Source organism: Dendrobates tinctorius, unplaced genomic scaffold (genome assembly GCF_039654945.1).
Source record: "Dendrobates tinctorius isolate UK_male_01 unplaced genomic scaffold, ASM3965494v1 ptg000003l, whole genome shotgun sequence".
NCBI lineage: Eukaryota > Metazoa > Chordata > Amphibia > Anura > Dendrobatidae > Dendrobates > Dendrobates tinctorius.
This window is the reverse complement of record NW_027361671.1, coordinates 50,470,036-50,488,065: the sequence shown is the minus strand read 5'-3', so window position 1 is coordinate 50,488,065 and position 18,030 is coordinate 50,470,036. Positions and strand designations below refer to the sequence as shown.

At 41.5% G+C, this 18,030-nt stretch overlaps 1 protein-coding gene across 1 annotated transcript in view; it reads left to right on the top strand.

Annotated features, from left to right (window-relative positions):
* Window positions 1-17,321, top strand: part of LOC141080502 (uncharacterized) — a 56,394-nt gene extending 39,073 nt beyond the window's left edge. Inside the window, exons 6-13 of the mRNA XM_073565749.1 lie at window positions 409-483; window positions 1,220-1,315; window positions 3,384-3,458; window positions 4,643-4,735; window positions 9,087-9,149; window positions 12,999-13,046; window positions 14,709-14,755; window positions 16,245-17,321. Of these exons, the coding sequence (XP_073421850.1) occupies window positions 409-483; window positions 1,220-1,315; window positions 3,384-3,458; window positions 4,643-4,735; window positions 9,087-9,149; window positions 12,999-13,046; window positions 14,709-14,751 (493 nt within the window). The 3' untranslated portion in view covers window positions 14,752-14,755; window positions 16,245-17,321. The remainder of the gene's footprint in view (window positions 1-408; window positions 484-1,219; window positions 1,316-3,383; window positions 3,459-4,642; window positions 4,736-9,086; window positions 9,150-12,998; window positions 13,047-14,708; window positions 14,756-16,244) is intronic.
* Window positions 17,322-18,030: the final 709 nt, after the last annotated feature.

The following is an 18,030-nucleotide window of genomic DNA, read 5'->3' as shown; positions in this document are numbered from 1 at the left end:
TAGGCAAAAGACTGCTAAACAGGGGTGGGTACAGAGTTACACAGAGCACATGAGTTTGGAGGACTACATGGCAGCAGGTTTACTGGTCTTTTATTGATAATCTCCTGTTGATAAAACCGTGATTTTATTGAACCCACAGCAAGCAGTCCGGTAAGTGACATCGCTGGAATCAGGGTCTCTGACCCTATATCATTCTGCTTCCATATTAAATAGCAAAAATCCTTCTGACAGATTCTCTTTGACAGTTTATTAAAGAAAATGTAAAACTGTTGGCAAAGAAAGCACCTAGAATGGAGGGAGAAGGGGAGGAATTGACCACATTTGCCATGGTCACTAATACTGGGAACATCTTAATAATTACTGGTATTTGTATATTTCAATATGAGATTTATTTTCCATGTACAATAGGGAGAAGAACATAAACTTCCTGCAAAAGAAAATTGAAAAGAGGACAATCGAGCTGGAAAACCTAGAAGTGACTCAGTAAGTGCTGAGATTTATTGCGCTAATTACACCAAGCGTTATAAATGAGAAATGATCTATATTATTCCAGTGTCTGCACTCCCCTCCCACTGTGGACTGTGACATACTGGGGGCTTCGTTACACTGAGTTACATGGAGAATCTGACTGGGGAGAACCATAGTTACCAGCAAGATTCAATGACTATACAGGGGGCTACAACAGCGCTCCATGTAGGAGAATGAGGCAGTGCTGCCCCCAATCCAGACATGGCTGAGAAATCCTGGAATAATAACGGTGATGCGACACTAAACCAGAACTGCGGACCCTCACTCTCAGGAGCTGTGGGGGGAGCACTGGTAGATGTGTCCCATCTTCTCAGACTCTCTGGTAACAGGGTTGGTGCCACAGGAGTGGAGGATGGCTGGCGTGGCAACGTGGCAGCTAGATAGGAAAGGGGTCTTCACAGTTAGAGCAGTCAGACTGTGGAATGCCCGACCCCAAGAGTTGATAATGGCAGGCACTATAACAGCTTTTATAAAAAGGCCGGACGATTTCCTCAGTACACAGAACATTGTGGATTATGGATAATTTAGGGTCAAAAAATATATAATTGGAGGAGAAAGGCTGAACTTGATGGACCTGGGTGTTTTTTCCACCAATGCAACGATGTAAATCAGATGGATATATTGTAATATAGAGTATAATGGGAGATTCATGATACGAGGCCTCATGTATTAAAGCTGTTTTCTATTACAGACCAAGAAAACCTAAAATAATGAGAAGGTTCAGACGGTTCAGCTTGCGTCAAGCCTCCAAGAAAGCAGAATTCACAAAGAATTTGATAGAGAAAATGTAAGTGCAGAGAATGACTGATCTAATAGAAGTAATCCTTGTAGATGACATCATGATGTAGAGGTTACTCCAATGTGTGATCACTGTATTCAGGACAGATATATATAAATATATATATACAGGGTTAATCTAATAATAAGAATCTTTCTTTATATAGCGCCAACATATTCCGCAGCGCTTTACAATTCAGAGGTTCATATACAACGGTGTTTTGTAAAACAGTTAAAGAGAATGCAATAATTAAAGCCAGCCATCTTGAGGGAATGGAGGACAGATAAAGGCTGCATGAGATAGTCACCAGCCAGGATGTGTGGAGCTTTTTGGTGCGGTGGAGTTTGAAGGAGAATCATGTTCAGAAAATTAGTGAATGGACTATATATAAAAGGACTTCAATTAGGGAATGTGATAGGCCGCCCTAAACGGACGTGGTTTTAAGGAGCACCTAAAACTGTGCAAGTTGTGGTTAGTTCTAATTTCTTGGGGTAGAGCATTCTAGAGGATTGGTGCAACTCGAGAGAAGTCTCTGACCAGAGAGTGGGAGGTATGAATTAGTGTGGATAGTAGTGGAAAGTCGCTTGCAGAGTGTAGAGAGCGGGTAGGCTGATAGAAATGAGGGAGGAGAGGAACAAGCAGTTTAATTTGGATCCTATAATGTATTCTTTAATCTGCAGATTAATAGCGTTATGAACCCAACTGGCGCCGGCACTTGGGGCTCAACTGCTGAGAAGACATTAACTTTATTCCCCTTGGCATCAGCTTCCATTCATAGGGGCGGCGCCATCGTGTTTTAAGTCCCCTCTCTGTGTAGAGTGAGCGGAGGGTGTAACCGAGGCCCTGGCCCTGACTGACAGCCGGCCCCAATCCTGCGCCAGCGTCAATCAGTGCCAGGGGTGTGGTTACAGACACAAATTTCTTAACACAGAGCAGTGACTGATCCCCCGCCGGCGCTGCTCCATATCTAAAAGCTGCCGGGGGGAATAAAGTTAATTTCCTCCCAGCAGTGAGATAATCCCCCCTGCTCGTAGATGGACCAGCCCAGAGCAGGGGGAGTGTCTCAGACTTCCCAAGCACACTGACCAGATGACATAGTTTTTATTTTATTTAAGTAGTAGAAAAAAAAATGTAAATATTGAAAAAAAAAATTCTGCTTTTCGCCATTTTCGAAGTCACTTTTTAAAACATATTTATAAAAAATAAAATGTTTCAATAGTCCCCTTTTCCTATTTAAAAAAAGAGAATTAAAAAAAACACATTTGCTATCACCACACCGAAAACACAAGAATATATTTTTTTCAGTGGTTGGACCTCCCATAAAAGCGCAGTAAAAATAAACTGAAACGTCGCATGTGCGCCAAAATGGTATCCATGAAAAACAAAGCTCAGGTCTCAGAACATGGGGGCACTAGCCGAATTTTTTATTTATAAAGTTTTAAATTATTTTTAACCACAAAATTTAAAAAAACTCCTTATAATTTTGCTGTCACCGTGATCTAACTGACCTAAAGAAGAATACCGCCGGCCATTTTTACCAAATAATGAATGCTGGAATGAATTGTGGTTTTCTTTCACCATTTTGCCACTTTTGGAATTTGTTCGCCTTTTTCTCTGTATTATGGGGTAAAGTGAACGGTGTAAATTAAAACTACAACTCGAGCCATCAAAAAATCAAGTCCTCAAATGACTATGTAGACCAATAAAATAAAAGGACGTGGCTCTTGGAAGACGGGGAGTAAAAAAATAAAGGCTCAAAAATAGAAAGTTTCCCAGTCATTATATCATGAAATTACTCTGGGATAGGTGTATATGAAAAGTAAATCATTTGGGCAGATGGACCATGAGGTCTATTTATGCCGCCAGCCTTCTAGGTTTCTTCCGTCCATGTACAGTGAGCGCCCTCTGGTGGTAGCTCCACGTAGAAAAAATTGTATCATTTGTGTGATGTAGATGAAAAATATTGGCAAAGTATTTTGGATATAGCCCAAGGGGGAAATTGTTCACTAATGCTCCACAAACTGCGATAATTATACGCTTACATATGAGATGATGATATATGTTCCATGTACAACAGGAAGGAAAACAAAAAATCATATGAAAACACACTGGAAGAGAAGAACCAAGAACTGGAGGCAATGGATGACATTTTGTAAGTGTTTTTTTCAGGTATAGATGATATAAACCTCTCTGCACATATTATATATCTACACCGATAGTTGTCAGTGTGTGATCGTCATTTCTCCGTTTAGGTTTAGAGGACACATGATTTAGATGGATTTTATTTATTTGACTCTTTGATATGGATATGGTTTTATACTGTGGGGTGGGTTATATACGGGGGCATTCTCCTGTGATAGGACACTACGTGCACTCACAACACATGACCTTCTCTTCTGTCTTTCAAAGTTGGGGGTACGATATAGGACTGTGATCCGATAAGAGCCCCGGACCCCACATGTAATCTCCAGTGCAGATGACACAGTCAGTCATTGCCTAAAACCATTCTCAGCTCTACTTTACTCCAAATATTAAAGTGGAAAAGAAAACCCCAAATGCCACTTTTTATTGTAGACTTTGAAGCTATGCACGGTATACATAGGGGGCGCATCACTCTTGGGCCTTAAGTGCATTTTAACCCCTTAATCATGTGACTAGGTTTAACTTTAAGAAACAGTTACTTGTGTTAATACAACAAAAACTCTATCAGTTATATTAGGAAAGAAAAACTAAGGCCCTGATACATCTAGCTGGTCTTGATGAGGGGACGTGGTGGGGTCAGACTCTCCGTGAAGAGGTGTCTGCCTCTTCATGAATCAGGAGCATCAGCCAAGAGGCGTTCACTTCTGTGCTCCACCCCAGAAAAATTACCCCAGTCTCAGACCGGAGTAAGATTTCTGGAGTAGGGAATTCCACAGCATGTTATGTATTAGCAAAGCTGTGATGTTACGTCCCCGCTGCAACGCTATCTGGTCACAGCGATGTCTATTTTGGCGGAGCTGGGAGAAACTGATATGAAAATGCCAAAAGTTGCAAAATTTTGGCGCAACTCCAAGTTGTGCCAAAATTTTGCAACTTTTCAAGGCAATTTATGCCAGAAATCTGGTTACATTACTTTTATAAATTTTAGCCTTAGACTCTATAGACAATTAAATGGTCCAGTAAAAATACAGCTGCAGGTAGAGGAAGCTGCTATTAGATCGTGGCTTCACACTACACCCTGATTGGGGCGGTCTCTCCGATATGTCACCTTTGTCGGATCATTGTCGGTCTGTGGTCACCGTGATCCATTCGCTGCTGTGTAATCTTTGTCACTACTTTTCTTTTCTTCTACAGAAGATGGCTATACAAAATTAAGACGACACCATCAGCTTTCAGGCCATACAAGTATCCAAAGTGTATCTGGTGTCCATCCCTGAAAACCATCCGGTACGTATGTTATTCCTGGAAATATGATTGTGATTTCACTTGACTCACTGGTGGAGTACGGCTGTTTAGTGCTAACACCCGATGGTCCAGTGCTTTCTATTACTCTCTAGTTGGGCCTGTTTCACACATCCGTTTTTGACCATCAGTCAAAATCCGCCGTTTTGGAGAAAAAACGGATCCTCCATTTTTCTTGGCGGATCCGTTTTTTTCCCCATTGACTAGCATTATTGGCGGATTTTGACTGATGGTCGTCCATTGTATCCGCATGTCATTGTATCCGCCAAGATTTTGGCCTCCGCTGACATCACTGGACGGACCATGCAACGTTTTTTTTGACCGCGGATCCGCCATTCACTGATTTAACCCTCAATTCTCTTTGGGTGCCGAATTAAATTCATACCCGACTTCCCTCCTGTTGGCCTCCAATCCCTGCGCGATCTCCTGCCCGCCTGCGATCACCTTGCCCGATCTCCCCCTGCATCGCGCGATCACCTCCATTCCTCGTGTGACATCTCGGATCTCATCGCGCGATCGCTGCCATATCACGTGATGATGCCCGCTCTCTTCCCGAGATCGCTACTCACCGCAGATGCCCGCACACGGATACCCCTACATCCCACAGTATTCATTTTTTTCTTTTTTTTCCCAGGCGCGGTTCCTTCAAATTTTAACCATCGGCGGATCCGTTCATCCGCCGATCCGCTCACACACGTTCCTGTCAGTCCACATGCGGATCCGTTTTCCGCTGTTTTGGCGGATCTGGACTGACAGGAAAAACTGAAGTGTGAAACAAGCCTTAGTCACTAGTGTCACCACCACAGGTGATCCCCCTGGTTATTTCTAGTGGCTCAACTTAATAATAGCATATCCGTTTTCTCGGGAATTTATATTAAGGGCCTGCTTTGTAAAAAACCACTTCCAACTGTAAGTAGAGATGACTGATATATATTATTCATATGGAATAAATACTCTTCTATATCAATCATTTTGATAGGGGTGGATAATACAATTTTCCAGGAGTTATTATTATTTAGAGTCAGCGTTAAGAGAACAGAGGATGCACAGCATTACTTACAGTTTGTGCATCCTCCATTGTCTTGTCACATCATTCTCAACTTCCTACCAACATTGTGTCAGAAGCTAAAAGTGGGCTGAGGGGAAGGGTCCACAACACAGCAGTGTGTAGACAAGACAGAGAAAGCAGCATTCAGTCCTATCTGTACTGCGTCCCATCCTCTTCATGATGGCATCGCCTCCACGACTGTCCTGCAATGAGTGTGTATACAGAAGGATCTTGGAAGTGAAGAGCGGCAGATATAACAAAGACTAATAAATGAGTGTGCACACAGTATACACAAAATATATAGTGTGTATGTATATATGTGGCCCATATTGTGTGTGTGTACTCTAGTATATAATGTGTATACAATGTGTAGAGTGCTTAGCCATACAGTATATAGAATGCGTATGTATATATGTAGTATATAGTGTGTATATTTATATGTATACAATATGTGTATGTATACAGTGTGTATATGTACAGTATATAGTATATTAGTGTGTATTTGTATACGCATGTATTGTACGTATGTATACAGTATATAGAGTGTTTCTATATATATAGTATATAAAGTGTGTGCATATGCATATAGGGTGTGTATATGTATGTACACAGTATATAGTGTGTGTATGTATACAGTATATTAGTGTGTGTATATAAACAGGATGTAGAGTACTTATGCATACAGTATATATTGTGTGTATATATGTAGTATATATTGTGTATATGTATATATTGTTTGTATGTATACAATATTAGTGTGTGTATGTATACAGTATGTAGAGCAATTATGTATACAGTAGAGTGTGTATGTATATATGTAGTATATAGTGTGTATATGTATACAGTATATAGTGTGTATATACAGTCATATGTAAAAGTTTGGGCACCCCTATTAATGTTAACCTTTTTTCTTTATAACAATTTTGGTTTTTGCAACAGGTATTTCAGTTTCATATATCTAATAACTGATGGACTCAGTTATATTTCTGGATTCAAATGAGGTTTATTGTACTAACAGAAAATGTGCAATCTGCATTTAAACAAAATTTGACCGGTGCAAAAGTATGGGCACCCTTATCATTTTCTTGATTTGAACACTCCTACTTTTTACTGACTTCCTGAAGCACTAAATTGGTTTTGTAACCTCATTGAGCTTTGAGCTTCATAGCCAGGTGTATCAAATCATGAGAAAAGGTATTTAAAGTGGCCTCTTGCAAGTAGTTCTCCTATTTGATTCTCCTATGAAGAGTGGCATCATGGGCTCCTCAAAACAACTCTCAAATGATCTGAAAACAAAGATTATTCAACATAGCTTTTCAGGGGAAGGATACAAAAAGTTGTCTCAGAGATTTAACCAGTCAGTTTCCACTGTGAGGAACATAGTAAGGAAATGGAAGAACACAGGTTCAGTTCTTGTTAAGCCCAGAAGTGGCAGGCAAAGAAAAATATCAGAAAGGCAGAGAAGAAGAATGGTGAGAACAGTCAAGGACAATCCACAGACCACCTCCAAAGACCTGCAGCATCATCTTGCTGCAGATGGTGTCACTCTGCATCGGTCAACAATACAGCGCACTTTGCACAAGGAGAAGCTGTATGGGAGAGTGATGCGAAAGAAGCCGTTTCTGCAAGCACGCCACAAACAGAGTCGCCTGAGGTCTGCAAAAGCACATTTGGACAAGCCAGTTACATTTTGGAAGAAGGTCCTGTGGACTGATGAAACAAAGATTGAGTTGTTTGGTCATACAAAAAGGCGTTATGCATGCGCTGTATTGTTGACCGATGCACAGTGACACCATCTGCAGCAAGATGATGCTGCAGGTCTTTGGAGGTGGTCTGTGGATTGTCCTTGACTGTTCTCACCATTCTTCTTCTCTGCCTTTCTGATATTTTTCTTGGCCTGCCACTTCTGGGCTTAACAAGAACTGTACCTGTGTTCTTCCATTTCCTTACTATGTTCCTCACAGTGGAAACTGACTGGTTAAATCTCTGAGACAACTTTTTGTATCCTTCCCCTGAAAAGCTATGTTGAATAATCTTTGTTTTCAGATCATTTGAGAGTTGTTTTGAGGAGCCCATGATGCCACTCTTCATAGGAGAATCAAAGAGGAGAACTACTTGCAAGTGGCCACCTTAAATACCTTTTCTCATGATTTGATACACCTGGCTATGAAGTTCAAAGCTCAATGAGGTTACAAAACCAATTTAGTGCTTCAGGAAGTCAGTAAAAAGTAGTTAGGAGTGTTCAAATCAAGAAAATGATAAGGGTGCCCATACTTTTGCACCGGTCAAATTTTGTTTAAATGCAGATTGCACATTTTCTGTTAGTACAATAAACCTCATTTGAATCCAGAAATATAACTGAGTCCATCAGTTATTAGCTATATGAAACTGAAATACCTGTTGCAAAAACCAAAATTGTTATAAAGAAAAAAGGTTAACATTAATAGGGGTGCCCAAACTTTTACATATGACTGTATGTATACAGTACTGTATATAGTGTGTATTTTACAGTATATAGTTAAAGGGAACTTGTCAGCTGTTTTCGCCGCTATAAGATGCTGCCACTGCCTATCAGGGCTTATCTACAGCATTCTATAATGCTATTATATTCTATAATGCTGTAGATAAGCCCCAGATCCGACCTGAAAGATAAGAAAAATAAGTTTTATTATATTCACCCGGGGGGTGGTCCGAAGCGGTGCAGTCCGATGGATGTCGCAGGTCCGGCGCCTCCAATCTACTTGCGATGCCGTCATCCTGCTTGCTTCTTCGCTCCCGGCATCGCGCTCCTGCGCAGGCGTTCTTATCAACCCTGTTGAGGGCAGAGCAAAGTACTGCAGTATGCAGGCACCGGGAAAGGTCAGAGAGGCCCAGTGCCTGCGCACTGCAGTACTTTACTCTGCCCTCAACAGGGCAGATAAGTACACCTGCGCAGGAGCGTGATTCCAGGAGCGATGAAGCTACAGTAGGCCGGCATCGCAAGATGAGAGGCGCCGGACCCGGACCTGTGCCACCCAACGGACTGGACCGCTTCGGCCCGCTTTCCGGGTGATTATAATAAAACTTATTTTTCTTATCTTGCAGATCAGACCGGGGGCTTATCTACAGCATTATAGAATATAATAGCAATATAGAATGCTGTAGATAAGCCCTGAAAGGCAGTGGTCGCATCTTATAGTGGCCAAAACAAGTGACAGGTGCACTTTAAAATCAATCATTAGTATTAGAAAAAGTCTCAATGTAACTCTCGCCTAACATTTAGGATGATATCTGTTTCATGTACTATAGGGAGGAGACTGCTGAACAAATAATGGAGGAGGAGGGTACAGTGAATGATAACATCGCAGTTAGGTAAGTGCAGAAATTTACTGTTAATATAAAAAGATATACCATATTTTTCGCTTTGTAAGACGCACTTTTTCCCCCAAATTTGGGGGCTAAACAGGGGTGCGTCTTACAATGCAAACATACCTTTTATTGTGCTGCCGCTGCGGTTGTCCGTTACTTGCCGCCGCGCTGGGTCCCTCGGTGCTGCCGCTGCCACGCTGGGTCCCCCGGTGCCTGCCGCCGCCGGGCTCTGTCCCGTGCTGTGTGGGGGGCTCTGATGTTCCATCCATGCCTGTGCGGTGGCTTGCTTCCTGGAAAATGGCCGCCGCACAAGCGCAGATGGAGATCTCGGATCTGAAATCTCGGGAGATGAGATATCTGCGCTTGTGCGGCGGCCATTTTCCAGGAGGAAGCAAGCTACCGCACAGGTATGGATGGAACATCAGAACCCCCACGCAGCACAGGACAGAGCCAGGTACAGAGTGGGCGGCAGCACCCCGGGGACAGAGTGGGCGACAGCACCCCGGGGACAGAGTGGGCGACAGCACCCCGGGGACAGAGCGGTAAGCAATAAGACGCCTGGATTATAAGAAGCACCACCATTTTATTAAAAAAACGTTTTTTCCTATTTTTCGCCTCAAAATTTGGGGTGTGTCTTATAATCCGGAGCGTCTTATAAAGCGAAAAATACGGTAAATGTGTTCCTATAAGAGAAATGAAACGTAGTTTCCCACATCACTAATGATCATCGCTCCCAGTTACATTTCGGTGGTTTTCCAATATCAAAATATTTGTCCAAAAATGGGAAATGGCAAAAGGACAGTGATTAGCTGCAATGGTCACGTGGGTGGCCACTGACTTCATTGATGCAGTGCAGGATTTATCATGTGAACAATGGCTCGTATATTATTTTACACCATTTTCTCCATTTTGTTGCAATTATACATATTCTCCTGAAAATGTCACAGTCTCAACAGTCTTATGTTTGCTTATACGGCTGTCAAGTTTGGGCAAGTCAGTGATCGATGTCTGTACTCGGACCACGTTTTACAGACTTACAAAAATAAAACTCATGAAATAGGCCTGGACAGAAGTGATGCTAGCCTTAACTTAATATTTTGTTGCGCCACCTTTTGAGGCAATCACTGCAATCAAACGATTCCTGTAACTGTCAATGAGAATTCTGCACCTCTCGACAGGTATTTTTGCCCACTCCTCAAGAGCAAACTGCTCCAGTTGTCTCATGTTTGAAGGTTGCCTTTTCTAGATGGCATGTTTCAGCTCTTTCCAAAGATTCTCAATAGGATTTAGGTCAGGGATCATAGAAGGCCACTTCAGAATAGTCCGTTTTCCTCTTGGCCATAATTGGGTGCTTTTAGCTGTGTGTTTTGGGTAATTATCCTGTTGCAAGTCCCATGAACTGCAACTGAGACCTAGCTTTCTGACACTGGGCACATTTCTCTCTAGAATCCCTTGATAGTCTTGAGATTTCATTGTACCCTGCACAGAATCTAGACACCCTGTGCTAGATGCAGCAAAGCAGCCCCAGAACATAACAGAGCCTCCTCCATGTTTCACAGTAGGGACAGTATTTTTTTCTTGATATGCTTCATTTTTCCATTTGTGAACATATAGCTGATGTGCCTTGCCAAAATGTTCCATTTTTGTCTCATCTGTCCAAGCTTCTCCCAGAAGCTTTGTGGCTTGTCAACATGTAGTTTGGCAAATTCCAGTCTGGCTTTTTCATGATTTTTTTTTTCAACAATGGTGTCCTCCTTGGTTGTCTCCCATAAAGTTCATGTTGGCTCATACGACGGATGGTGCGATCTGACACTGATGTTCCTTGAGCTTGAAGTTCACCTTTAATCTGTTAGAAGTTTTTCTGGGCTCTTCTGTTACCATCCATATTATCCGTCTCTTTGATTTGTCATCAATTTTCCTCCTACGGCCACATTAAGGGAGGTTGGCTACAGTCCTATGGAGCTTAAATTTTGGAATAATATGTGAAACTGTAATCACAGGAACATCAAGGTGCTTGGAGATGGTCTTATTACTTTTACCTTTAACATGTTTGTCTATAATTTTCTGTCTAATCTCCTGAGACAATTCTTTCCTTTGCTTCCTCTGGTCCATGTTGAGTGTGATACACAACATGTCACCAAACAGGACAGTGAGTATCTGTATCCTTCCATACAGGCCCACTCACTGACTCCAAGATTTTAGACACCTTTGATGCTAATTAGTGGACACACATTGATATAACATGTCCCTTTTGTCACATTATTTTCAAGGGTACCATCATTTCTGTCCAGGCATATTTCATGAGTTTTGTTTTTTTTAAAAATGTGTGGAAGCATTGTTGAAAAGCAATGTTTGACTTTCATTTGTTAATTTTCATAGAATTCTGATTTATTATTACTTTTGTCAGATTCGAGTTACTTCTGTCACTATTGTGGGTTTTTCTGTCATTGAACGAGGGGTACCAAGAATTTTGACCACGTGTGTGTATATAATATATGATAGAATGGCACTCCATTTATCAAAGATCAAATAGCTATCACGCTGATGCAATGCAGGTAGGTGCAGGCTCCACTGGATGGCAGTGGAGTGGAAGCAGGACTGCACCTAAACAGAGCAGGCCTGCAATGCAGCAGTGAGACTACCACCAGGTGGCAGCAGAGAAGTCAAACAAGTCCGGTCAAATCCTAGACTGTAGCGCAGTACCAAAGGAATAAGCAAACTCAGGTTCAGAGACAAGCCAGGGGATCAGTAACGGTCAGGAGCGGATATACCTAAGAAGAGACAAAAGCAAGTCAGGATACATGTTAAAATCAGGAAGTCAGCACACTGAAAGAAAACACTGAGTCAAGACGGGAATAGGGAAAACAGAGACAAGGGTTCAGACAGCAAACGCAGCAGGACAAATCAGAGCAATCAGAGTCCGCTACAGCAGCCCTAGGCAAAAACTATACCTGACAACGCTTGCAGGAAGCAGCAGCGATAAATAGCCAACCTGAACCCAGACTGAGGCTGGGAAAGATTAACTCTTGACATGACCAGACTGGGAAAAAGGGAAACCAGGACTCAAAAACCAGTCTGGATCATGACAATAGCAAAGTCCAAGGTGTACAATTATAGAAATAGTAAAATAGAGTGACACTAAGTAATTCATTCAGCCAGTATCCTATCTGAAGACATACTCCCAAATCAGGGCATGATATAAAGCACACTGAGGATATGCATAGATTTATAGTGACTACATAATAAACTATATTACAAGAGCTGGAATGTGATGCCAAAGTACCCATAGAGTGTAATGCAGCCACATAGAGTATACTGCAGCCCTCAATATAGCATAATGCTGCCCCCATAAAATATAATGCATCCTCATATAATATAATGCAGCCTCAAATAGTATAATGCAACCCCTATAGAGTATAATGCAACCCCTTAGAGAACAATGCAGCTCCCATAGACTATAATGCAGCCCTCAGAGAATAATGCAGCCCCATAGAATATAATGCAGCCCCCTCAAAGTATAATGCCACTCCCATAGAGTATAATGCAGCCACATACAGTAAAAGGCAGCTTCCATCATTGCTTTTTATTGTGTCGCCATCTATGATGCCAATGACTAGGAAAATGCCTAGTTTGCTTGCACCCAACACTGGCCCTTCTGGTATTGGGGAATATCCTAATGATTGATCATCAGTATTCTAATCCTGGGAAACCCCTTTACCTGCCTGATGTAGGAAATGGACAAATTTTGTTAAGAAAGTGTTTGGGTTGAAGTGAGAAACTGGTGAATTTCTTCTGTCTTTCCTGCTCCTGAAAATAAACCTCTTACAAAAATATATGTTTCATGTACTTTAGGGAAGAAACCATTGAAAACAAAGCAAAGAAGACCACCACCAAGAGCAGGTAAGCGCAGTGAATCCTGAGTAAACCTGTATTTTGTATACCTGTACTGAGCAAAACTGTGCATATCTGACTCCACAGATAGCGGCCATTTATTATTGCATTCAGCAGATCACTCTCCATGGTGTCTCCAGACTCTGACACGTCTGTCACAAGTGCTGAGTGTGAACCTGCTGCCTGCAACATCCTTCAGCATGACCGATTTGGCAGTGGGTCAGTAATGGTGTGGGGTGGCATTTCTTTGGAGGGCCACACAGCCCTCCATGTGCTTGCCAGAGGTAGCCTGACTGCCATTAGGTACTGAGATGAGATCCTCAGACCCCTTGTGAGAACATATGCTGGTGTGGTTGGCCCTGGGTTCCTCCTAATGCAGGACAATGCCAGACCTCATGTGGTTGGAGTGTGTCAGCAGTTCCTGTAAGATGAAGGCATTGAAGCTATGGACTTGCCTGTCCGTTCCCCAGACCTGAATCCGATTGAGCACATCTGGGACAGCATGTCTTGCTCCATCCACCAACGTCACATTGCACCACAGACTGTCCAGGAGTTGACGGATGCGCTTTAGTCCAGGTCTGGGAGGAGATCCCGCAGAAGAACATCTGCAACCTCATCAGGAGCATGCCCAGGCGTCGTAGGGAGGTCATACAGGCACGTGAAGGCCACACACACTACTGAGCATCATTTTGACTTGTTTCCACTTTAATTTTGTCTTGTTTTGATTTTCATCTTGACTTGTTTCCACTTTCATTTTGGGGGTCTCTCCAAATCCAGGCCTCTATTGGTTCAAAAATTTAATTTCCATTAATGATTTTTGTGTGATTATGTTGAAAGCACATTCAACTTTGTACAGAACAAAGTATTCAATGAGAATATTTCATTCATTTAGATCTAGGATGTGTTATTTGAGTGTTCCCTTTATTTTTTTGAGCAGTGTATATTTTTTCCATTATCTTTCATTTTAAATGGAGGATAAAGGCAAAGATTCAAACTTTTTTTTAGTATTTCCATGTTTCACTTTTTTTTATATTTTAGTGTATTTGTTAGTCCACTAAGGGGACTTGAACATGTGATAGTCTGATCACTTGTACTATACTCAGAATTACCTTTGAAGCTCGGCCACTAGCTGTGTCGCAAAGGATCTCCATGATGACAGGCATGGAGATCTTCATTGGCATCCTGCTGTCACTTTACATGGGCACATATAATGATACGCCCCATTGCTGATTTTTATTGTAGCTCTCAGAGTCTGACTGAGGCGTTTAATAGGTTAACAGTCTTGGCTGTTAGAGGTAGGTTCTGGCTGTGTGTCACAGCCATTATTTGCCAGATACGCGGTGGGCTCACCCCGTGGACCCGCTCCATGCACCCGCAGCTACCGATTTGCAGCGTACATATATAGTGAATGTCGGTAAAGAGATAATCAATGGCGGTTTTATTCATTTGAATGATGCGAGCTGCAGTACCTGGCACTTTCATTCATTCCGTCAGTGACCAGGACAGACTATAAACTGTGCTACTTGCCTACTGTCCCTGGAGTTTAGTAGATCCCTCATATTTCATGAGTCTTCTGGACATATTTGTAGAGTGTACTCATCATAAGATCTCTGGAAATGGAGGATGGTTTTCTTAGCACTCATGTTACCTTATTTTTATCTAATTTTTTAGGCATCAGTTCATTGTTTCCCTGTTCTCTTGCTTCAAAATCTAAAACAGTGAGTATACAAGATTCTTTCTTTACATGTCACCCCCGGGTCTTACCTTCATTCTGCAATATATTAAAAATTGAAATTTCTAGTACGGCATATTTTTACTAACTTATTGCTAGCTGGTACAATTCATGGTAGTCAATATGGACTCTGAAACAGTTTTATATATCTGCTGTTGTCTGTCTGCGTTTGGGCATTTAAGACATCATTCCCCCAATGGCAATGTTATACACAAAGCTGCAAGTCTGTATAATTACTGTTAATATACAGGTTGGGCCATTTATATGGATACACCTGGGTGGGCCATTTATAAAGCTGGATCCAAAATGGCCAACTTCAAAATGGCCACCATGGTTCACCACCCATCTTGAAAAGTTTTCCCCCTCCCATATATTAATGTGCCACAAACAGGAAGTTGATATCACCAACCATTCCCAAGGTGTATCCATATACATGGCCCACCCAGGAGTATCCATATAAATGGCCCACCCTGTAGAGACCAGCCCAACATGATGGTAATTCTGTTTTGCATCTTTTTGCATTTATTAATTCTCCTTCAGTCCCTCTGTATCCAGCTTAACAGGGCTGAGTGGACCATCCTATTCTTCCAGTGTTTAATTTCCCAGAAGCACACGGCTTCTCCTTGGTGCTTCAGGTCAGGTCACCATTCATACTTGGCCAAAAAGCCTATGGAGAAATAAAGAGAAAACAGGGCGCTTGCTTGTCTGACAGCCTTGGAGCTATGGGATGCCAACAAGAGGGGGATTTGCTAAAAGAGGCAGATTTAAATATGAGTTGCATTGGCATGCACAAATAAATATGATCTTAGTTTGTACATACATATTATGATTTTGGGAGTGCATCGCCACTGATCAGCTATTATAAGTTCCTGTTTGATATAAACATATTGAATAGAGTTCAAATATGTCATCCCAGTCAACGTATAGCGGTCATCACCAGACAATGCAGATCAGGCCCTAGAGCAGCTTATAACAGCTGATCTTTGGGGATATAGTAAATCACAAAAGTGAGTACACCCCTCACATTTTTGTAAATATTTTATTATATACGTGTAAGAGAGCACGCGAGGGACATTTTGGCAGCTTCAACCATTGATGACATGGACCTCCATGAAGAGTATTCCACACCATTCCAAGCTGAGACACGCATGCAACCCCAATCTACTCAGGGTACGGGATATTGACCGTATCTATGGGGGTATCGGGGTGGCAATTTAAAACAGAGAGTGTTTCAGCTCGAATGCAAATGGATCGTAAAGTTGGGCACAATGACCCCCACTGGATTAAATGACAAACTTAGTTTCTCATCTTTTTTGTGATCCACTATACATTGCATTCTCTCTGTGCTTCATTGTTTTTTATTAAAAAATATTTAAGAAAATCCATTTTCTTCGCTTCTAGCCTTGCATCTCATCATGTTCCTTGGAGGTTTTTATCCTTTTTGATTTTAATATGTATATTTTTTGTGTTTGTAGTGCCTTTGCTTTTCTGGATAGATGCCATCTTCACACCGCAGTGCCTGCAGTCTCTACATCTAGAGCCATTATTATTTATATGTTTATTGCTTTATTAGTTTTGTTTCAAAATAAATTCTTTTGCTTGTTATTTATTTTTTAATGTTTAGTTTTTATTTCTTATTCTTTATTTTTTAGGTATATTTCTTTCCAAAAAATGTATTTATACTGTTTTGTTATGTTGTTTTTATTATTCCTTATATTTATTATGTATTCCCCTTTTTTCATTATTTAATTCCCCTCATTATATAAAAAATTTTTGTGTACTGGTTGGCTTATTTACCTTTGTGGGTGTTAGCCTGGGACTTAATTGGCCAGTGCATTGAAATCAGTATATATTATATATTTGTACCAGGATGGTCTAGTTATGACTTTATTTTGTCACAGGCTATATACATGTCCCTGGATGATATGGCACTGTATGGGTTTATATATGCTATGCTTTCTTTCTAAATTTGCCGCTTTGTGTTGCGCACACTGTCTTTGTCTCCTGGGTGACCCTCACCACGGAAGGTGTCGGCACGGTATGATGTGTTCCAATGACATCATTGGAGTTTTTACTCCTGGAACGCATCGCGTCCGCGACGCCGGAAGTGACGTTGTGGCGTCAGATACCCCACCCCGTGCCCTCCTTACACACAATGTGGCTGATTGGATGTCACAACACACGGTGGCCTATTTAAACGAGCTGATCATAAAAGATTACATCGCCCTCCGAGGAAGCGAGGTGTGAAACGCGCATCGGGGTGTCTGTGTGGCGCGGGGACACCTTCCCTATGGGTAAGGGGACTCCTGTTTCTTATTTCCAAGGTGGTTGTAACTATTGATGAAGATTGGACATTTATGTCCTGGCTTGATTGTGTTGTCCACTATCATTGTATGGATGGCGCTCTCTTGGATTGAGAATATATCCACCTTCTAATATATTTATACGGAAGTTTCTGGTGCCTATTTGTTTATAAAGTCCCTGCTCTACTGCCATGGCTGCATTACTGTTTGCCTGTTGTTGCGGTTTACATGTATTGTATTTTTTATAACCTTGCATCACATTTTGTCATATCCTGTTATTAATTTTTTTGACTATTTAATAAAGTGAAATTTTTATGTTTAACAGGACGTGTTTATATTACTTTATATCATCTTATATAGTGTACCTCTTTGGAGGGATTAAAACTCTCATTTTTTTCTTGATGTTTTGCCAGTATTTGGCAGTATTTGCCAGTATTTAGCTTGGCTCGTGCGATATTTTCGCACATTGGTTGTCAGGGGTGCAGGCAATTTCAAGAATAGCAAGCTGGTCAAATATAAATGCATTTCATGTGCTGATGAACACAGATAGGTACAGTACAGACCAAAAGTTTGGACACACCTTCTCATTCAAAGAGTTTTCTTTATTTTCATGACTATGAAAATTGTAGATTCACTCTGAAGGCATCAAAACTATGAACTAACACATGTGGAATTATATAATTAACAAAAAAGTGTGAAACAACTGAAAATATGTCTTATATTCTAGGTTCTTCAAAGTAGCCACCTTTTGCTTTGATTACTGCTTTGCACACTATTGGCATTCTCTTCAAGAGGTAGTCACCGGAAATGGTCTTCCAACAGTCTTGAAGGAGTTCCAGAGATGCTTAGCACTTGTTGGTCCTTTTGCCTTCACGCTGCGGTCCAGCTCACCCCAAACCATCTCGATTGGGTTCAGGTCTGGTGACTGTGGAGGCCAGGTCATCTGACGTAGCACCCA